This window comes from Manduca sexta, chromosome 3 (genome assembly GCF_014839805.1).
Source record: "Manduca sexta isolate Smith_Timp_Sample1 chromosome 3, JHU_Msex_v1.0, whole genome shotgun sequence".
In the NCBI taxonomy this organism is placed as follows: Eukaryota; Metazoa; Arthropoda; class Insecta; order Lepidoptera; family Sphingidae; genus Manduca; species Manduca sexta.
The window spans coordinates 8,539,780-8,562,748 of NC_051117.1; the positions used below are offsets into that span (position 1 = coordinate 8,539,780).

Below are 22,969 nucleotides of genomic sequence, written 5' to 3' on the forward strand. Positions count from 1 at the left end.
TATTGCATAGCTGTCAAAACATCATCCAGTTCAAACCTTATTAAGAGGCAATATGGCGGGTTTTGACTTACAGCTGATCAAGTAAATTTGTGTTTTAATTAAGCATTTTTCAAATTTTTATAAGTAAGACTGATCATCGTGTACTACATATGAATCTAAAGACTTCTTTTTGAGAAAATCAAATTGCACTATAGAAATCAAAAATAACTGGCGTTTTTGTAAATTGTCAATTGTTATTGTAAAATTAGACGTTTTATCATTTTAATACGATTCAAATTTCAGGGAAGATTTTGCAAATGTACAGACAGTACAAAAGTAACGGAGCTAGAGTGCAAGTAAGTTAGATTTTTTATTAAATAAATAATTAGTAATGCGGCTCGCTAGGATAGAGTAAGTTACGATATTTATTTATAATTGAATGAAGGCAAGCAATTTTAATTGCACTAGATTTGGCAAGCAGGAACAAGGATTCGTTGATTTTAAAATCTTTGATGTCGTTCATGTCAAAATATAGACTAATAAGTGTGCGAATTGTCCATTTACTAACTACGTATGTAGTGGCATCGTCGAAGTAAAAAATTGGCAAAGATTCATTATAAATTTTGAAAGCGTATTAGATTATTGTGACGTCATGATTCGACAGTGACGTCACACTTCAATCCTTAGACAAAATAGTGAGAATATTTTCAAAATCGTAGCCATAGTTCCAGTGATTATTGTGTAAGGGCATTTCACAATGTACGAGTAAATATTCGCCAGTTTCTGATATAGTTAATGCTGAATGCAGTCTTGTTTAGGATCTTGACTATTATATTTGGTCGCCTTATTTATTCGATGATTAGTGTGTACTTAGATACAGTGTAAACTTACCCTAAGATAAACAAAAATTTCAATTTATACCTATACCTACCGATAAATCGTTGTGTTGTTAATAAACTCAGAAATAAAGAAATAATTAGACTTAAGACATCTATCAAAGAACTATTAACACTATATAACTGTTTTCAGAGGGTCATATATAATTTACGAGAACTCTAAGCCCACAATACACGACCGCCAATGGTTAACCAATAAGTTCAATTTCGATGATGTCCTGAGCGGAATGTTGACGCTCTTCACCGTGTCTACCTTCGAGGGATGGCCGTCGTGAGTATAGTATCCTGTTGCGGTAAACTAGACCTCATGTGAATACAGTAGAGTCCAAAATCGATGTCGAGAGAGAAAATATAGACTCTATTTTTTATTTTTTTTTATTTAAAATATGTTAATTAATTCGTGCATGGGAATAATGAACAAAGTTCGTTCAGAATAAATAATTAACTTTAAACTCAGATGAAATAGGAAAATAATAAAAATATACGAAAGAGAAAAGTACTCAGGTGAGACGTCACCGGCATATTGTTGCGGGCGTATGAAAGAGACGGTTATATAGCTTATGGTTACTGCGATTCGTTTACTCATTGCAATATTCAAATGTCGGTTTCTACTTCATTTTCCAACCAATTTCGAAGCTCTTTTCATCGAAAAAAATATTTTTCGTATTGTTATAGGTTACTTATGATATTGAAATCATGTTTGTTTTAGATTACTGTCCACCTCCATGGATTCGAATGAGGAGGACCACGGACCGATAGAGAATTCTCGACCTTTGGTGGCGTTCTTCTACATCAGTTACATTATTGTCATAGCTTTCTTCATGGTAAGATTCATTTCCCAAATGGACGTAGTCAAACTGTAAAAGTAAAAGTAAAAGTAAAAGTAATAATTTTTCCTTGACCGTTTTAACATTGCGTTAATAAATTGTCTTTATGTTTGTTAACATTATGAAAAATTACATTAACGGTTCGAGTGCCTTATTATAAAGTTGTCTTTTTAATGTCATATTGATTTTGTACGTTGCAAATGAGTTCCTTCATTCAATAACCATCTAAAGTAAAAGCTACGAAAGCAAACAGACGTTGATAATCAGACAAAATTGTGAAGAAATAAATTTTATTATATTTACCATTAATTATTTTATCCGCAGGTGAATATCTTCGTGGGTTTCGTTATCGTGACATTCCAGAAAGAGGGTGAGCAGGAGTTCAAAGATTGTGAATTAGACAAGAATCAGAGGAATTGTATAGAGTTTGCCTTGAAGGCGAAGCCGGTAAGAAGGTAAGAGATTCGATTCAACTATTTGGAAAATATTATATAATAATATCAATCCTGTATTATATATTGTCCCACTGCTGGGTACGGGCCTCTGCTACTGAGCATCGCCGCTTGCTTTAACAATAACAGTAATTAAATCCAATTATATAGGAGGGTAGTGGCTTTTAGCTCTTAAAATATTTTTTGAAATCGGTGAGGTTTTAATGATTATCCTCTGCATAGAAACTATATATTTTATAATAACAGTATAGCTAATAAAAGGGTATATATATATAAATATATTTTCTACTAGTAATTAGTTAATATTTTGTATACAACCTTTTTTATAATGCATATTTAGATGATTATCCACTGTCCATATTTTCATTATATTTGCTGGTGGTAGGATATATCTTATATCCGCCCGGATAGCGGCCACCGTACACAATGTGTTAAAACCCGGTATATTAGCCAACGTAACTGTATCGCGTTCCGGGATCGTTCTGGTTATACCCGAATCCAACAGATCAGCACAATTGTGTTGACTGCCGAGGGGTAATCATCTCTCGTCAGTCGACGTTCCATTGGGCCCCCCTTACTATCAGTTGTAGTGGGAGTTACTATGCCGTCCCGTATAAAAAGATACTGCTAGCATTACTGTTAATGGTAATGATTGTATCCAGGTACATTCCAAAGCACCGTATCCAGTACAAGACGTGGTGGTTCGTGACGTCACAGCGGTTCGAATACTTCATATTCTTCTTCATCGTTCTCAACACGATCGCGCTCATGATGAAGTTCCATGGTGCCTCTCCTGAGTATAAGAAGGTGAGATGCTCTTTCTTTTCTTGGAGTATTTTAGCAAGAGAGATTGAGAGAACTTTGAGCTCATCTTATGACAGGATTGGTTGATTATAAATGATCTTAAGGGGAACAATTTAGTCATACATTGTAGTGGTGTAATTTTAAGAGTTTATTAGCGCACGCGATGGAAGCTCTCAATACGAATAAAATTCCCGCGTTATCGCAACATTTTTCATTGGTGCTCCGCTCCTATTGGATGTAGCGTGATGTTAGCCTATAGCCTTCCTCGATAAATGGGCTATCTAAAACTAAAAGAATTTTTCAATCCGAACCAGTAGTCTTTGAGATTAGTGTGTTCAAACAAACAAACTCTTCAACTTTATATAATAGTATAGAATGATACATGAAACATTGTTATGAGACTTTAATATAACGGACGAAACAGTCAATTTATTATTTAGATAAATAATATTCATCATGGCTCTTCAAGTACTGTATAATTATAATATGTCTTCAGGGTTTGGACTACCTCAACATGCTGTTGACCACGGTGTTCATGCTGGAGTTTGTGTTCAAGCTAGCTGCTTTTAGATTTAAGGTAAGATGTTATTGTCTATTTGAGGCTCGGTGTTGCATCTTTGGTCTAGTAGCAGCGAATATTTGATTAGTATTGTCTAAGTTCGAAACCGAGGTTGGACAACATTTTAAGTTGATGTTTAACACGATTTGACTGGATCTCTCGGGCGAAGTTAACGTCTGATAGGCGGAGGTTAGTATAAACTACCCTTACAACCTTCCGTGAAGCGTGTTGCTCGTAATAAAACAGGTCATTAAAGATTCTTTCCCACCATAAATTTTATATACAAATTAAGAAGTAGATAATGTTATGGTTATGTTTTTGAGTATCAAGCGATAAAAGATCAGCAACGAAGAATCTCGCTTTGAATACGCTGATTACGATTACTAATGGCTAATTTATTGTTACAGAATTACTTTGGAGACGCGTGGAACACGACAGACTTTATTTTGGTTATCGGAAGTATCATAGACATTGTGGTCACTCAAGTCAACGAGAATAGACCGGAGCAAATTGTAAGTAAACAATATCTTTACCCATTAAAAATATTTTAAATATTTGTCATCATCATCAGTCTATATCTTAGGCTATTGCTGGACATAGGCCTCCACCAATATGTGCCATTTTACCCTATCTTCGGCCTGTCGCATCCAGTTCTTGCCAGCGACCTTTCGCAGGTCCACTCCATTTAGTTGGAGGGCGTCCTACACTACGTTTGCCGAGTCTTTTGCCTATTATGTATTCTTAATATTATATGTTTATTGTTTCAGTATGGCGCGACCAGATCAACTATGGAGGTATGAGCAAATTTATTTCAGGGATAATTTATCCTCAGAAATTTAACAGCCCTTTTCTTTTTCACTGGCATATTTTGGAGAAATTTATCTAACATCTACTTGTTAACATTGACGTATATTCTATAGACACGAACGTCCATATAAACTATTTGTTCAAAATCTGAACTATAATGGCAATCAAAACGTCACTGTGATAACCTATTTATTCACTTGAACAACAAATAATTTTACTTATTTGACTAATATTTTTTATTCAAATCTACGTTTACACTTAGAATGGATTTTTTTTTATCATGAGCGCCACTCCGTACACATCCACAAGCTGTTAATATTGACCACACTAAAGTCAGTTTGAATGGATTGCAGTTCAATTCAGTTAACTCAGTGAATGTTCGGAATGCCAAATCTAGTATGTACACATATATCGATGCCCTTTTGTAACAATTTCCTCTTTCAACAGTATATTGCTGAAAAATCTATCTTCTACTTGGTACTTTGTTTCAGGGCATGAACCTCAAATACATAACCTTTTTCCGTCTCTTCCGTGCGATGCGTCTCATCAAGCTACTATCAAGAGGAGAGAGGATTCGGACCCTCCTGTGGACCTTCATCAAGTCTTTCCAGGCGCTGCCCTATGTAGCCCTGCTGATCGTTCTTCTGTTCTTCATCTATGCTGTGGTGGGGATGCAGGTATGGTTTTAGCAGATACTGAAGTCCATTAATAGCCACGTTTATGATAGCAATAAAATGGACCTTCAGTTGAGTGTGGTACGAACGTGCAATATACTATATACAGCTGGTGGATGTTATATGTATATATATGTGGTGTTTTTAAAGTCAATGACTGCCTCGGTGGCGTAGTTGTACTGCATGCGCGGTGCGGAAGCGCTCTGAGGTCCTGGGTTTTAATTCGGGCAGTGATATTTGGGTTTTTCTAAGTTTAAATATGTAAGTAATTATTAGTTCAAAAGTAACTTCTGAACGTGCGCTATGGCGATTCAATATCGCGTAGACGTATACAAGTCTTTTGGATTTTAAAAGAAATTAATCTCGCCGTCTAAATGAGGTTTAGTAATTTATCTGGAAGTATTGCCGAATTTTTGGAAGGAATAAGGTTTGGTCTCGGTTTCGATCCCCGGGGCGGGCAAAATGGTATTCTTTTTCGGCTTAGTAATAGTTCGGAGTTTGTTATGCCCGATATAGCGATAGTATATCACACATGGGACTGAATACGCACGGCGGAAAGTGGGTACACCAGTTGCGCCCCTGCCTACCCCTTCAGGCATAAAAGACCTGAATGTGTATTTATTTATGGTTGTTACAGTTGTTCGGCAAGGCGTTCCCTGACGACGAGATCATCACCAGTAACAACAACTTCCAGACCTTCGGAGGAGCCCTCATGGTGCTGTTCAGATCCGCTACAGGTTATCCAAACACTTTACTGTATACCTGCACTATGTTCCCTTAGTCAATAGCAGAAGGTTCTAGATTGTATTTACTTTGATTTTCTCCAGGGGTCCACTATATCTGCACAATGTTCTCTTGGTCTTTGGCCAATAGCAAAAGACTAGATTCTATTTAATTTGATTTTTAGGTATCCCTAAAATTGGTATTAATGGGGTTCATGAATTAAAATGTTAATAGTTAAGTAGGTAGTGGTTGTAAACTATGAAATAATTTATTTTAATTTGATCATATTTTTTTATAACTCGCACAGCTATGACGTCATTAGGCACAATGTTAAGAGTCTAATTTCAACCAAGGTATGACGTTAATTCTCAATTTTATAATTATGCCGGCATAATTCCTTCACGTAACGCTGACGAGACCCATCATGATAGAGCAAGTACAAGTAGTTCCACTTCAATCCCTATATCTTAACCCGCTCTGTGTCCAGGTGAGGCATGGCAGGAGATCATGATGGCGTTGTCCACCAACACCCTAGAGCGTCCCGGGGAGCCAGTGCGCTGCATCGCCCACATCGACAAGGACGGCGTGCCGCAACCAGACGACGAGTTATGTGGCAACTGGCTCGCGTTCCCGTACTTCATATCGTTCTCATTACTCTGCACCTTCTTGGTGAGTTGGAATTTCAGCTTTCAGTGTCTACATCAATTGTTACCCGACTACGGCTAAACAAGGAAGTGTAAAAATACTTCATTTATGTATGTTCCATTTTAGTTTCCTTTGTAATGAATCAATTTATTTTGACTCCAGTGTCTACATCCACTTTTACCCGACTACGGCTAAACAAGGAAGTGTTAAAAACACTCCATGTATGTTCCACTCTAGCATTGTAATGAATCAATTTTGGGAAATGAGCTGTCTATTTTCTTTTCCACGCTATTAGTAACAAACTATTATGTGGTGGACTTTTCATTCATTAAATGGAAATTTTTAGCCTTAATAAGTCGGTTATAGTCAATAAAGAGTTAATAGACCCTAAGACCCTAAGAGACCCTGAACATCGATATAGTGATCATCACTTAAGGACTAGAATGGCTTAACTATTTTCCCGTGCTAAAAATCAAACAGGCGGTAAGTTGTAACTTTGTTTTCCAGATCATAAATTTGTTCGTGGCGGTCATCATGGACAACTTCGATTATTTGACTAGGGACTGGTCTATCTTGGGACCGCATCATCTTGACGAGTTTATCAGGTTCGTAATTTTCTATATTGGTCATGCTATATGCAAAAGTTTGTAAAGAAGTTTGGATGTTTGTTTGGAGTAAATTTAAAATCCGCTAAATTTAGATTATATTTAGTACATGGGTCATGTTTCGCATTAACATAGTAAGTTAGGCTTCTTTTTGTGCTGATTAAGTACACAGTAGGTTCCAAAATATAAAAAAATATATCTGAAAAGGTTACTGCTATAGCAAAGAAATAAAACTGAATATTATCTTCTGTAAGATTTGTTGTTAGACATTTATTGTATCATACTTTTCTACCGACTTTAGACGATTGCATTCATGGTCAGGGGGAGGGGGACATTCTCGTTAACATAAGGAATCATTATTATAATATTTTCTTAAGGTTATGGAGTGAATACGACCCTGACGCCAAAGGCAGGATCAAACATCTGGACGTGGTCACGTTGCTCAGGAAAATCAGTCCACCTTTAGGTAAGACAACATTAAAAACTGTTATCGAAAAATAAATTTAATCTTATATTTGTTGATTATCGCTTGGTTTAACGGTGAAGGAAAACATCGTGAGGAAATCTGCATACCTGAGAAGTTCTCTATAGGGTGTGTGAAGGCAATCTGCACTAGGCCAGCGTGGTGGACTAAGGCCTACTCCCTCTCAGTAGTAGAGGCCTGAGCCCAGCAGTGGAACAGTATATAATACAGGGCTGATAGTATTATTTATTATTATCGAAAAAGAATTACTAGGAACACAAAGGCATGTAAGAGAAACGGTAATAAAAAGGGGTAAATATAAACTTTAATCTCTATTATGAATTTTGTGACTATAATTCTGGTAACCATGAAGGGTCCTGTCTTTTGGCTTGTACCACTACAGGTTTTAAAAAACTGATTTGAATTTGAAGGCTTGAAAATTATTACAAGCTATTAATTATAATTATATAAAACAAAAATACTTGACCAAAATTAACAATTTAAAGAGAAATTTAGATTCGTTAACCTATATGGAACTGCCTTGATTTTGATTAATACTTTACAATAAGCAGTTTCCAAGTATTGCTATTTTTAATTAAATAGTTTACAATAGATATGGAAGAGCAGTTTCCAAGTATACTTACATTGAGACACTGAAACCCGTAACTATCTGTTTAGTAAGTAACTATATGTTTTTACTTATTTACTGTTGAGGTACCTGCGGACATTCGTCTTGGCAGTCCGTTCCACACCCAACTAGCCTATCGCCGCAGGTTCAAATCCCAAGGGCACACACCTCTGACTTTTCTAAAATCATGTGTGTATTCTTTGTGAATTATCGTTCGCTTTAACGGTGAAGGAAAACATCGTGAGGAAACCTGCACATCTGAGAAGTTCTCTATGGGAATTTCGAAGGTGTGTGAAGTCTACCAATCCGCACTAGGCCAGCGTGGTGGACTAAGGCCTAATCCCTCTCAGTAGTTGAGGAGGCCCGTGCTCAGTAGTGGGCAAGTATATAATACAGGGCTGATATTATTACTGTTGAGGTGTCAAATATGTTTTTACTTACTGTTGGTGTTCAGGTTTCGGCAAGCTGTGTCCACATCGTACGGCGTGCAAGCGTCTCGTGTCGATGAACATGCCGCTCAACTCCGACGGCACCGTCAACTTCAACGCCACACTCTTCGCTGTGGTCCGGACGCAGCTTCAGATCAAGACCACGGGTAAGGTTCATTACAGAAGGAGTTATTGATAAATTGTAATGTGCTTGTTGAACCGATAGCAAAAAGATTAAATTCGGGATTTGATAAATTATTGTAGTATATATGAGTAGGTATCTAGAGTATTGATGGGAAGAGTTCTAAATAAATTCTTAATATTTGGTATAGATGAGTGCTGTTAAGGTAAACAATGAAAAAATGAATTAAATATATTGGCACAAATTTGATCTATTTTTTTTTTCATCTAACTATACTGTATGTTTTTTTTCTAAGTATTAGGAAGTTTAAGTGGGTCTAGTAGAGTATTTATAATTTTTTAATATCAGTTAAAATTATCAACACGCTAACACTTCTAACTTCAGGAGTCATAGACGAATGCAACACGGAACTCCGTGCAATAATAAAGAAGGTTTGGAAGAGGACGTCCCCCAAACTCCTGGACCAGGTGGTGCCGCCGCCCGGGGACCCCAACGAGATCACCGTCGGCAAGTTCTACGCCACCTTCCTCATACAGGACTACTTCAGGAGGTCAGGAGATCAGATTATATATATAGACGTTGTCGTAGGTAGTCAATGTGGGTAGTAAACATGTTATTGACTGTTACATTGAAATAAAAATGACATTCTATATTCAAAATTATAAAAAAAACTTTTTTAAATGACGTTCCAAATTTAAATAATTTTATTTATTTCTTACGGGTTCCAAATTTAAATGTATTTTTTTTTTATTTCTCACGGTAAGAAATGAAAACACCTTTTTGGAATATTTTTTCTTAGTATAAGGGTATATGTAGATAGATTGTAATAATTAATATGGAATGTAAGCAATTATAATTATTTAATTGTTGAATAAAACGTCAGCGCAAAAATGCTCAAACACGGGTCGTGATAAAATTATAATTTTATTATAATTATCAACTTTTGTTTTTTCGATAGAAGCTGAGATAACGATTTTTTTAAAGGGTATTTAAAATTTTCAAATTTATAGTATATTATTGTTTTAAAATATGATTTTAAATCACGTGTATTTTAACCCCACTCAAAACGCATAAATTTCTAATGTTAATCTAAATATTAATTATGAAAAAAATATATTTCAGAAACGGTCGTTTCTGAACTACAAACCGTCAGTATTAACCGTGATATTTCTATTTTTATAGGAACCATGCGTAAGTCGATGCGAGTAGTTGCTCCGCTCCCGAAGTTTTTGTCCCGCTGTATTTTCGCTTCGCTCAGCACCGAATAGAGTCTCGGTCTGCTGAGCTTCGCTTTACATTTTACATACGATTTTGAATGACGCCATCCATTTGATCATACAATCATCTTTTTTGTTGTTTTGGACTTTACTGTTACTACTTACAGTCCTTTATGACTCAAAATGTGGTCATTAGTATTTTTTTATTATATTTTCGAAGAAGCTCTGATATGCTTTAAAAGAAATTAAAATATTTGATGCTTGTTTTATATAAAAACTATATCAGACTTAAATAGCCATATAAGCTTAATCAGCTAAATATCTATTCAATAAAAAAACATAGTTAAATTTCTCAGTTCATTGTATCAAAAAAAAAAATAAAAAAAAAATAAAGAACTATCCATTTTTTTTTTCTAAATTTACGATGGTTGTATGATTTGTGAGAATTTTGTTTTCAGCTTCAACGCATTTCGGCGATTTCAAACGCCAAGCATTTAAAATCAGCATGATTTTTGGACATCACAAAAATCAAAAGCATGACTCCTCAACGCATTGTCGATGTTTTACAATCACTTGCTTATAGCATTCATTATACACGCGTTGGACAGTTTTTTGTTTTCCCTTGTGTTTTTTTGTAAAGATGTTGATGCATGAGATGGATTATTGGCTTGTTAGATCATGCAAATGGTTGTAACGACACAACGAGGACATGTTTTTAGATTTTTAGCGTCTAACAATTCAATATATCTTTACACTTTTGTTGGTTTTAGATTTTTTTTTCACATACTTACACTTTTCAAAATTATCTCCCGTAGACTATGGTTAGGTCTCAGTAGATGCACAGAAAAAAAAATGAAGAAAAACACCAATCCGACACTTAGACACTTCAAGTGAAATTTCTGTAGCAAATGCAATACATTTGAAGTAATCAGTTTGAAAATTTTAATTAGGGTATGACACATTGGACCCATTAATACCAAGATGAAATTGAATACTCAATTTTCATATATTTTGAGCGCAGTACTATAATCAGATACGACGCTTCCCATCAAGCGAGCAACTCCATGCTCTCAGTTTTATCCTCAAGCAAAACTTGCATATCATTTTATTATTGATACTAGCCTTAGCTTCGCACAGCTACAGAAATTTTACTCTAAAACTTACACATTTGTCTGGAATGAACGGATAATGCCAGGTTCCGTAAGAGAAAGGAGCAGGCGGCGGCGGCGTCGGTCACGAGCAACCAGATGACGCTGCAGGCTGGCCTGCGGACCCTGCATGAGGCAGGACCGGAGCTCAAGCGAGCCATCTCCGGGAACCTGGACGAGATTGTGGTGGAAGCTGTGGAGCCTATGCATAGGGTAGGTTTATACCACATACATAATACATACAAAATAAAATGTCCAATGGAGTCTAAATGAAGCAGCAATTAGATGTAACAAACGCTGAATTAGTGAACTGAGTGAACACAGAGTTTTTTCAACCTGCCCTACTCAAAAATGGAAATGAAGTACCCTTTAATAAATTTCCATAATTATTAAATTTGTGTTTTTGTAGTATTATTCGAAGCTATCACGATCAGTGTATTTTCCAGCGCAACCACACCCTATTCGGCGCGGTGTGGACGAGCCTCAAGAAGCACGGGAAGGACGGGTTCAGCCGCTACCGACCCCACGCGGCTGCACCGCCGCGGACCAAGACGCAGAATGATAGTGAGTTGTGATTTTCGATAATAGTTGTACAGTAAAAAATTCTCTACACTGCGCTCAGCCATATATATGCCTTGCATCTATCCTACCACATTAACATTCTTGGCATTGGCGTCGAGTTTGTAAAGAAACGGTTACATTTTTGTTTTATGAATTCTATTTTAATTGTATATACCCATAACTCTTGGCGTCATTGCTTTGTTTTCGATAATATTTATTACACATTATAAGTTTTACAAAAAGATCACACTAGAAATAATTACCGATATACACAAAAGAATATGGTAAAACAATGTGCATCTGAAATCTAAGGAGACAGCGTGTAATATTAAAACAAATAGATGTAATAATAAATTAATGTATTTAAGAAAAATTCAAGTTTAATGATATCTTAAGTTTACGCAAATTTTAGGAAAACTGCGAAAAAATACAAAAAAAGAGTTTTATTTGGCAAAATTCAAGTAGTTGTAGACAGTCGGCGTATCATTATTATATAATATAATAATAAATATTATTATTCTATTCTTCGGATTAAGTATAATAGGCTTCGTTATCATAATAATGTTGCCGAACATTGATTATTATCTGATGATATGTTTGCAGTTGAAGAAGAAGGCCCATCTCTAAGTTCCATGATGAGGAGAGAGCTGGGACTCGACGGGAAAATACCGGAAGAGGAAGTGTGAGTACTGTAATACAGTCAACCTATATGCTCCCTGCTTGTTATCGTCGATGGTTTAAAAATGACTATTTCTACATCAAATATCAATGAATGATGGTGATGAAGTGCATATCGATAAATCCTTTTGTATATATAGCTTTTGCCTGCGGCTCCGCCCACATGATAGTTTTTTCGGTATAAATATTTTCCCGGGATAAAAAGGAGTCCATATCAGTCAGAAGTAATGTAGTTTCCTATCAATGAAACAATGTCATAATCTGTTTAGTGGTTCCTGAGATTAGCGCGTTCAAATTGCCAATTGCATTATATATTACATATTTTTTTCTCTTTTTAGTAAAAATCATATATTCCCGAAAGAAAAATAAATTAAGATTTGTTTTTTTTTTTCAGAAAATACGACGACGGCAATCATAGCGACGAAGAGATCGCGATGCAACCACTCCTGCACGGAAAGGACTCTGAGAAGATCTTCAAAGCTATAGAGTGAGTTGTGTTGCTTTAAAACAAACTAAAAACAGCTTAAACATCTATGTCGTAAAGTACATATTTATACAGAAATCATGGCACATTAAAATTCATTTATGCCGCTAAATTTGAAAAAGCGCCATCTATCGATCGACATAAATAACTTCGTTGCGAATAGCGCCATCAATATTAATACATGTATATTTAGTAGCTTTATACGTAGTACGATAAAAGTTCGGTAGATGGCGATGTCATGTAGCACGAAAGTGAAAACTATAAAAAATTGCAGAAAAACGTCCAACGACTTATTGCAGAGTATGAGAAACAGCTGTGAGTCCGTTTTAGTGTGTTGTGATTGTGTTATTTGGTTTAATTTTATCTATTTATGGTTTTATTTACATCTAATTACTAATAGGCACGATGGAATGATAAGATATTAAAATATTGAGGTGAAATTCTTCTATTTCCCAATTCCCATCTTTATTATAGATCATAATTCCTCTAATTTCTGAGTATACGCAAAGGTATCTCTGCTTGGTGGTGATCACCCAGAAAACCTATTTGCTCGTTTGCTACCTATACAATATACTTATTATGTTTAAATTAATTTGTGTGAATTTTATTAGAACACAATATTTGATAAACGCACACGCCGTGTTACTAATGTAGTTTTGAATTAATGACTTCGCATGTGGACTGTAAGCGCTTGACCGTTTGTGATGGAGTTTCGCATGGATGTAGTCAACAATACATTACACATGCATTTGCTGAGTTTGATTATATATAGTGATATTTCATGAGTTCAATGATTCAATTGAGGCCTGTGACTGCATGTTTGAAGATAATAATGTTTGGTGGAATAATTATTTTAATGTATGTTTGTCGATTGGGAACTTACAGATCGTGACAAAGAGCCGAAACAGAGCAACAACGTGCCTTATTGTGTAGAGAATCCAGCGGAGAACCTTATAACACGGGTGCGTATGAACAAACATAAGTAACACACCGTGAAATTATATAGTATTTATTTTAGCGCCATCTTTTGTATGTCATCATAACTAACTTATTTTTTTGCATTGTAGATTCTTATTTCTTTTTTATTCAATAATTTTGATTATTTTTTTTTACCGTCTTTTGCAATTAATATAGTAAAGCTTTGAGATAAGCTAAAGCAAGATGCCAAAGAGTAAATTGTAACAATTGTAGAGCCGACCAGTGTTATCAATTAAGGTTACTCATCCTGCTACGGTGTTGCCCAAAATCCTTTACACATTTCTATTGCATTTAGTATTTTAAGTAGAATTGCTGTAAGTCGAAGTTTCTTTAAAGTTGTGTCTACTCTCTGAGTCCCAAAACATCTTTTATGATAACATTTTAGGTGGGATTTTTTATTTGACTTGAATTGAATAAGTAAGTCCAAGATCTAGATCATCCTTCTGTTTCTTTCTTTTTTTATCTGAAACTAATCCATCTTCTATGTTAGTACACGGTCAGGGTTGTCACTTGTGATTAGTTGACTTTCATTTTGAGTATCTTTTTTTTGTTCGATATCAGGTGTTGATGGAGCAGGGGTTAGGCAAGTACTGCGACAAGGATTTCATCCAGAGTACCTCGCGTGAGATGCAGGAGGCGCTCGACCTCACGCAGGACGAGATGGACACGTGAGATCTTATAACTCTTCACTACATAGTATAAAACAAAGTCGCTTTCTCTGTCCCTACCTTTGTATGCTTAAATCTTTAAAACTACGCAACGGATTTTGATGCGGTTTTTTTTAATAAATAGAGTGATTCAAGAGGAAGGTTTATATGTATAATAACATCCATTAAATAGTGGAGAAATACTGTTATTTTGTTATGTTATACCCGTGCGAAGCCAGAGGGGACCGCTATGTTTTTATATACAACGTTCACAGTTTTTCTGTAGTGTATTTAGTATCAGCATTGCACCCGTGCGAAGCCGGGGCGGGTCGCTAGTTATTATTTATTTTGGGAAAAACGGGGAGTAAAATTATCAAGTTGATTAAAATTAAAAAAAAGATATTCATAGTTCCTTCTCTACTTATCTTTCTGGATGATTGGAAATTCTTACTGAAAAAAAAAACACAGAATGATGCGATATATTATTCAATTTGTGCTAAAAATACAACATAGGGCCTTGTCATAGCGAGCCAGCGAAATATAAGCCGCACAAAAACAACATTCACACCATCAAATACTCCTAAATAATTCATAATAAACTTAATACGTTAACTAGCGAATTTTATCTCAAACATTGTAACAGATAATTCTTTTCATATATTTATCAATGCTAGCAGAATCCATTATAAATTATATATAAAGTATATTGTGATATGTTTTAAAATGATGAACTGAGCATTTGTTTCCAGCGCTGCAAATCAAATAATACTGCAAGAGAGGAAAATGAACGCCATGCAGAACAAGCCGGCCAACGTGGTGAGTGGAATATTATTTACATACATTGGGAATTTTCTTTATAATTCTAAGATTATATAGAGCGGACATTGGGAATATTGTCATACAAAAATTTTGAGGTTATGTGATGGTTACTCAATCTACTGTGAAATAGCGAAATACTAATGTAAAATACTTAATTTTTCCATATCAAGATTGGTACGTTTTTAATTCGCATATCAGAATATTTTTAGTTAATATGTTATTTTTGTATTAATATCTAAGGACGCCGTGACATCTTGTTAACGGACATGTCAAATAAGACAGCGACTTTTTATCAATTGGTAATAACTTTCATAAGTAAACATTTGGTCCTGATGTCCGATCTATAACTAACTATACTATTAAATGTTTTTGCTTTTCTTTAAATTTCCACTGATGTAATTATGAAGTCATTTTATATTTGTGACAGTTTTGTTAGTGTAAGTTTACAAAATGCATTGATCTTATCGCCACGTTCAGCATATCTATCTGTAGTGATAATTACAATGTCCAGTTAGCCACGAAAGTAGCTGAAAAATTCAAGATTTCAAATCGTATCACAAATCGTATCACTAAAATAAACTTTAAAGGGTTTACTTTATTTCAGATAAAAACAAAAAAAAAACATTTGTAGTTAACGTGTAAAAGTATTTTGAATTTTTTAAGTTGTTCAGTTACTTTTGTCGCTGACTGTACAATTTAAACTGCCCTTTCTATTTTTACTGTAGTTTACCTCTAGGACCTGTCTTATTAAGACTAGCTGCTGTAAAGTCAAAACTTTTCTTGGCGTTTCCAGGAAAGCATATTGTCCCGTCAATACCACCCCTTCCACCAGCCGCCGATGCAGCCCCCTCCTCGGAAAAAATAGCCCCACGCCACACACCCCTCTGGTTTTCTGTGCACCCGCGCCGGTTGACAGCCGGCGTGGGTTTGTCGCCCGGTCCCGGGTTCGAAGCCGCCCGCCCCGGGGTCAGCTAAACGAGTTTTTGAAGAATATATTGTAAATATTTAATGTTAAGGTGAATGCTTCACGGCTTTTGCGGGATATGTTATTTTTTATATTTATGTGTTTGGTATTTTTGTTACTGCGATGTTGGGTGGTCATTTTCTTTTGTTTTCGGATGCTTGTGCTATCTTTGGCGTTAGGGTATTTCGGTGTTATCAATTTGGAATATTATTTTTCTCGAGGAATTTTTGATTTACTTTATTAGTAAAGTTATGCTAGTGGTAATGAATGAAAATTATATATAAAGCCTTTTGTCCTTTTGAGCTTTATTTAAACGGTATTTAATAATAAATATTGTATACAATTATCTGTATACACTAAACAAAAATGTAAGTAAATGTAACTTAGAGTTTTAATGAAATATATTTTCCAAAATTAAAGATGGCCGCCCTACCGAGTGACTGATTTTGGTAAAATTTTAGATTGTGTAATTTGTGAACGTTCAAAAATATATTTATAATACGAATATATAATGCGGCGAGGTGCCTTATCTATTCGATATAGAGTTAGATGTTTTCGATAAAAAATGTGCCAAAAATATTTTTGCCTTATTGCTTTTGGCGGGAAAGTAGCCGAGCTGTGTGCAAACGAAACTAAATACATTTTTACGTATTGTACGTAATATAACATTTTCTTAACATTGTAAAATATATATTGTGGAAAATTTTAAGGGGAATTTACGTAAAACTTGTTGCAAATGGCTCGGTTTGTTCGTCAACCAAAATTGTGGATGTATTTAGTATATGAAATGCTAGAATGTTGATAAACGGCTTGTTTGTGTATTTCCTATATTTTTCCAACTAGAAAGTAAGTAGAAATGTATTCTAAATGTACCTAAGATGTGGATTCGCAGTGTCTTCATACAATAGAAAATTGAGCTTGAATATAAAATAGGAAAATTATTTTTCTTCAAATATGCAAAAGAAATATTAATAATTATGAAATAGGCTCTAAATACTTCATATTTCGTCAAATAAGTCTATCTATTTTTATACAATTATTAAAACATTTTTACAGTTTGTCGATATTGCAAAAATTTGCTTGCATAAATGTCAAATCGTTAGCCAATATAATATTCTGAAATATATTATTGATTATAAAAGCACGCAAATCATTACACTTTGAAAAAGTTAGTTTGTTTTTAATTAATCAAGAACAACTATTATTGTGCTAAGTTTCTGGAGACTTTTTTCTACATTTTTGCGATTTTAAACACCGACAATGCGATTTTTTATACGAAAGGCGATCGATTTTCAATCTTCAGATAAAAATTCTTCGTCAAATATATTATAACTAGGTTGAATAGGAGTATACTATATATTATATATTTTACTCATGCGAGTGCAATGTTCAATTTGTTCGTATAGTGATTATAATGTTTTATTTGTTGATTGAAAAATTGGCTTTTCGAGTACGCAGTTTATTGCATACACATCACACTTTTTTAATATAAATAGTATTTTTGATTACTAAAAGTACTTTCCTCCATAGAAAAAGAAAACACTGTATCCCAAAATTTATAAAAAATAAATATTTTTTAAATATCATTGGGTAAATAGGTCCCCGTGTGTAAAAACTTTTTAGATAAAGTCATTTCCCCTGTGGTATTTTTGTGTGTTCCCGAGCTGAGTAATTTCTAGTCAAACGTCATAGATTTGCTTGCTTCGTATTATTTATGGATGTTAAATGTAGAACCAAATGTTATTTATATATTTTAAATAATGTATTTTATACGAGACGTATACTTGTTACTGTGGAATAAATTGTTGATATCGAAACTGATTTTTTTATTACCTATCATAACCTTGAATCCCTATTTATTAATTTCTATACCTGAATCCATAATGATCATCATCAGCCTATATCTTTGTCCACTGCTGGACATAGGCCTCCTCCAATGTGCGCCGTTTTATCCTGTCTTCGGCCTGTCGCATCCAGTTCTTACCAGCGACCTTTCGCAGATCGTCACTCCACCTAGCTGGAGGGCGGCCTACACTACGTTTGCCGAGCCGTGGTCTCCACTCAAGAACTCGTTTACCCCATCGGTTATCGGTTCTTCGACAGATATGCCCTGCACATTGCCACTTCAGTTTGCTAATCCTGTGTGCTATGTCGGTGACATTGGTTCTCTGACGAATGACCTCGTTACGAAGTTTATCTTTCAGAGAAACTCCGAGCATAACACGTTCCATAGCTCGCTGAGCGACTTTGAGCTGGTGGACCAGCCGTACTGTGAGCGTCCACGTCTCGGCACCGTAGGTCATGACAGGTAGGACGCACTGGTTGAAAACCTTCGTTTTCAAACATTGTGGTAGAAGTGACGAGAAAACCCGACGCAGTTTGCCAAATGCGGCCCAGCCCAGCTAGATTCTCTTTTTAACCTCGCTCTCAAGGCTGTTTCTTCTTAATTGCAGAATCTGCCCAAGGTAGGTGTATTCCGAAACAACTTCGAGAAGGTGGCCATTGACAACGATAGGTCTTGGATCTAGGTGGTCATTGATCATAAGTTTTGTCTTATCCAGATTCATTGTTAGACCTATTCGCTGTGAGGCCGAAGCTAGGCTGTTTAGCATCTGTTGCAGTTCCTCCAGTGTTTCTGCGATTATCACTATGTCGCCTGCGAATCGCAAATGCGAGATGTACTCACCATTTATGTTAATGCCCATACCTTTCCAGTCCAGAGTCTTGAACAAATCCTCCAATGCGCTTGTGAATAGTTTTGGGGTAATAACATCCCCCTGTCTCACCCCTCTGCGCAGCTGAATGGGTCCCGACTGCTGGTTCTGTACTTGGACACACATAGTGGCAGATTTATATAGACATCTCAGCACTTCGACATAGCGATAATCTACTTGACAACGCTGTAAGGATTCCAGGACAGCCCAGGTTTCGACAGAGTCGAAGGCCTTCTCATAGTCCACAAATTCCAAACACAGGGGCCGATTATACTCCTCGGATTTCTGTATAATCTGCCTCACTGTGTGTATGACTGCCTCGGTGGCGTAGTTGTATTGCACGTCCGGTACAATAGCGCTCTGAGGTCCTGGGTTCGAATCCCGGGTCGGGCAAAGTGATATTTGGGTTTTTCTGCTCAGTATCAGCCCGGAGTCTGGAATTTGTGCCCGATATGGCGATAGGCTCGCCCCCTATCACATCATGGGACGGAACATACTTGGCGAAAAGTGGGTGCCCTAGTTGCGCCTCTGCATACCCCTTCGGGGATAAAATGCGTGATGTTATGTATGTACTGTGTGTATGTGGTCTATGGTACTATATCCTCCGTGAAACCCAGCCTGTTCCGGGGGCTGAAACTCGTCGAGTCTCCTAGCGAGGCGATTCGTGATAACCTTGGAGAACAACTTATAGACGTGGCTCAGGAGTGAGATGGGCCTATAATTCTTTAGAAGGGTTTTATCCCCCCTTTTAAAGAAAAGAACCACCAGACTCCTACTCCACGCCTTTGGAGTTCTCCCACAGTGTAGAACGGTGTTAAACAGCTTTTGTAGCTCCTGTGTGACAGGAAGGCCACCTGCCTGCAGGAGCTCCGAAGTAACTCCGTCCTCACTGGGGGCTTTTCCATTTTTAAGTTGTCTCAGAGCCAACACGATCTCGCCTTGGTCGATTTCTGGCAGATCTGGGTGGCCCTGGGATCATGGTCGACATGCCATGAATAAGGAGCATGTTGAGCATGAGCAATCCATATTGATATGATACTGTATTTATTTTTGTTTTTTACTTTCATAAAATATTTACGTCGCATAAATTATTACAGTAAGAATCATTGAAATCAGGTTACAAATCAACAAAGTTATAAGCCTTTGAATTTCGGTAGAAGGATAGTCAAGAAGCAGAATAGAGACGGAATACCCACATGTGACGTCATCGGGCATTACTAGAATAGCAAAGAAAGAGATGAAGCGATAACCCCTGATGCGCACACTACTCCACATTGTAATATTTAAAATATGAATTACTGGCTTATTTCTTAACTAAATATTAATGCAGGTTTCGCAGAAGCGCATTTTTTGACGTACTATTATTATATACTAGCTTTTGCTCGCGGCTCCGCCCGCGTTATAAAGTTTTTCAGGCTAAAGTTTTCCGTTATAAAAATAGTAGTTTCCCGGGAGCCTATGTTCTTCCCAGGGTCTCAAACTGTCTCCATACCAAATTTCATCTTAATACGTTGGGTAGTTTTTGAGTTTAACACGTTAAGGCAGACAGATTCAGCGGGGGACTTTGATATATTATTTAGAACTTTTAAGTGAAACAATCCCGTCATACATCATTGTTGCATAACTTTAACCGTTTACGCAGCGCAGGCAACGGAAGCTCTCAAAACTCATAATTTTCCCCGTTTTTGCAACATGTTTCATTACTGCTCCGCTCCTATTGGTTATAGCATGATGATATATAGCCTATAGCACTCCAGGAACAAAGGGCTATCCAACACAAAAAGATTTTTTCAGTTCAAACCGGTAGTTCCTGAGATTAGCCATTACTGCTCCGCTCCTATTGGTCATAGCGTGATGATATATAACTTATAGCGGTCCACAAATAAAGGGCTATCCAACACAAAACGAATTTTTCAGTTGAAACCGGTAGTTCCTGAGATTAGCCATTACTGCTCCGCTCCTATTGATCATATCGTGATGATATATAACTTTGAGCACTCCACAAACAAAGGACTATTCAACACAAAAATATTTTTTCAGTTCGAATCGGTAGTTCCTGAGATTAGCTATTACTGCTCCGCTCCTATTGAATATAGCGTGATGATATATAGCCTATATATAGCTCTCCACGAACAAAGGGCTATCCAACGCAAAAAGAATTTTTCAGTTTGGACCGGTAGTTCCTGAGATTAGCCATTACTGCCCCGCTCCTATTGGGTATAGCGTGATGATATATAGCCTATAGCACTCCACGAACAAAGGGCTATCCAACGCAAAAGAATTTTTCAGTTTGGACCGGTAGTTCCTGAGATTAGCCATTACTGCCCCGCTCCTATTGGGTATAGCGTGATGATATATAGCCTATAGCACTCCACGAACAAAGGGCTATCCAACGCAAAAAGAATTTTTCAGTTTGGACCGGTAGTTCCTGAGATTAGCGCGTTCAAACAAACAAACAAACAAACTCTTCAGCTTTATATAATAGTATAGATTGTATAGAATAATGAACTTAATCAAACATAAGATGATCCTTTTTTATATATAAATAAGTATTTGGTTCACTAAGAACTAGATATCGGCTAGATTGTGTCATATTTTTACTTGGAAAAGATGAACATAAATATAACTTATGCCAAAAACATGTTATAAAGAATTCAGAACATAGCTATAGGAAATGTAATACTAGATGTACGACCAGTACAATAGGTATTCTTTAGAGTATCTGTCTAATTTCATAACAATATCTGTTGTAATCGATCCTTATTGCGGATCAATAAGATATACTAATGGTAAATCGGTCCTTGAGTTGGTAAAATAATAAAAAAAATCAGCAATGCCCGGTTTATTAAGACATTTCACTCTTATTACATTTTTGTGAGCTCTCTCCTGGTTCAACGTCTTCCATAGAGTCCATTTTGTCGTTGATTTCGGATTTCAGCTCACGTACTAGTTGTTCGAGTCCGTCGTCCCAATATTCGCTGTCTGGTATTTCGTCTTCTACCTTTGGTTTCACTGTTACAATACTTTTTTGACTATCTGCTATTTTGAGATCTTTGGAGTAACTTATTTTGACAGGAAAATTTGTATCATCCCTCGCATTTAAATCTATGCTCTTTATTATTTGTGGAATCATTTTTTCTGGATCAGCGTCAGGTATGAGTAAATCTTTGTCGATATCATCAGTGACTTCAGGTCGGAATTCCTGCTTAGATTGGTCAGAGTTAGAAGCCATCTCATTTATTTCGTTTTGTAATTTTTTAATTACCGATTCTAGTTGTGAGATTTCTCTGTCGATTCTATGCTTAGAGTCTTCTCGGTTCTCGGTTTCATTGGCGTGTACCGTCAGCTTTTTAACAACAGGTTCTTCATTAAAACTTTCTACTTTATTGCGAATACATTCAATTATCGAATCAATCTGCGAGCTACCGGCCTTGATAATTCTATCCATTTCACTCTAAATATCTCTTTTTCCGTTCCTTGCACTCTTCGATATGTTGGCGTCGTTTTTGTTCTTCACATGGGTCCCTTACTGGGGGCGGTGGGGGGTCTGGTGGAGGAGGACAGCCAGGCCACGGGAGATCAGGATGTGCAGCAGTTGTGTCTAATATTGCGTCACAGCGTTCAGTTGTTGTTTGTTCTCTTTCTACTACACAAACTATAGGAAAGTCTTGAGATGGAGGTACTGGAGGATTCTTTACTTTTTCGATACATATAGCGGTACAAGGCGGAGGGGGAGAGGGTTGTATGACTGGTGGCCGAGGACATATTGTGATACCTGCCTTCTCCTTCTCTCTGATCTTCTGCAGCAGGCAGAGGTCGGGCGGCGGCGGCTCGGGCGCGGGGTCCACATGGCAAACCTTAGTTTTAACTTCTGTGATTGCAGTCACTTTACATTTCTTTGGTTTGTCGCTCTGGACTGGTTTGGGTTCTTCATCGCATTTCAGTTTGTCGGCGGATGGGTTTGCGGACATTGCTGTTGGTATCAAGTTGACGGCATACGATTTCGTACATTTCGTAATGGGAATGTCATTTAAATCAGCCAGTGTGTTGCATAGAAGGAGTTTGAATTCAATAAATATCAAAACCTTTAAAATAGTATTGCTATTTCGTGAATATATTACGAGAAC

At 36.4% G+C, this 22,969-nt stretch overlaps 3 protein-coding genes across 7 annotated transcripts in view; 1 reads left to right on the forward strand and 2 right to left on the reverse strand.

Moving 5' to 3' along the window:
• LOC115442963 (muscle calcium channel subunit alpha-1) overlaps positions 1–17,945 on the forward strand; it is a 68,527-nt gene extending 50,582 nt beyond the window's left edge. For 2 of the 5 annotated variants that reach the window (XM_030168191.2, XM_037439466.1), the window contains 25 exons: positions 283–335; positions 1,009–1,146; positions 1,585–1,699; positions 2,027–2,157; positions 2,817–2,961; positions 3,455–3,535; positions 3,925–4,029; positions 4,285–4,311; positions 4,816–5,001; positions 5,636–5,735; positions 6,209–6,390; positions 6,874–6,971; positions 7,349–7,437; positions 8,517–8,657; positions 9,017–9,182; positions 9,815–9,823; positions 11,045–11,210; positions 11,444–11,561; positions 12,162–12,240; positions 12,631–12,723; positions 12,995–13,035; positions 13,606–13,682; positions 14,260–14,366; positions 15,095–15,161; positions 15,958–16,029. In XM_030168191.2, coding sequence (XP_030024051.1) covers positions 283–335; positions 1,009–1,146; positions 1,585–1,699; positions 2,027–2,157; positions 2,817–2,961; positions 3,455–3,535; positions 3,925–4,029; positions 4,285–4,311; positions 4,816–5,001; positions 5,636–5,735; positions 6,209–6,390; positions 6,874–6,971; positions 7,349–7,437; positions 8,517–8,657; positions 9,017–9,182; positions 9,815–9,823; positions 11,045–11,210; positions 11,444–11,561; positions 12,162–12,240; positions 12,631–12,723; positions 12,995–13,035; positions 13,606–13,682; positions 14,260–14,366; positions 15,095–15,161; positions 15,958–16,029 — 2,586 coding nt within the window. Of the gene's footprint in view, positions 1–282; positions 336–1,008; positions 1,147–1,584; positions 1,700–2,026; positions 2,158–2,816; positions 2,962–3,454; positions 3,536–3,924; positions 4,030–4,284; positions 4,312–4,815; positions 5,002–5,635; positions 5,736–6,208; positions 6,391–6,873; positions 6,972–7,348; positions 7,438–8,516; positions 8,658–9,016; positions 9,183–9,814; positions 9,824–11,044; positions 11,211–11,443; positions 11,562–12,161; positions 12,241–12,630; positions 12,724–12,994; positions 13,036–13,605; positions 13,683–14,259; positions 14,367–15,094; positions 15,162–15,957 lie in introns of those variants that run through there. The other 3 variants (XM_037439464.1, XM_037439465.1, XR_005112454.1) reach the window with 3 other exon arrangements.
• Positions 17,946–21,669: 3,724 nt separating this feature from the next.
• On the reverse strand, positions 21,670–22,308 carry LOC115442967. Its single transcript, XM_030168209.1, has one exon. It carries the CDS (start codon positions 22,288–22,290, stop codon positions 21,688–21,690), a length of 603 nt encoding a protein of 200 aa, XP_030024069.1. The 5' UTR covers positions 22,291–22,308; the 3' UTR covers positions 21,670–21,687.
• LOC115442968 (wiskott-Aldrich syndrome protein family member 1-like) lies at positions 22,272–22,853 on the reverse strand. Its single transcript, XM_030168210.1, has one exon. It carries the CDS (start codon positions 22,811–22,813, stop codon positions 22,292–22,294), a length of 522 nt encoding a protein of 173 aa, XP_030024070.1. The 5' UTR covers positions 22,814–22,853; the 3' UTR covers positions 22,272–22,291.
• Between the last annotated feature and the right edge of the window lie 116 nt (positions 22,854–22,969).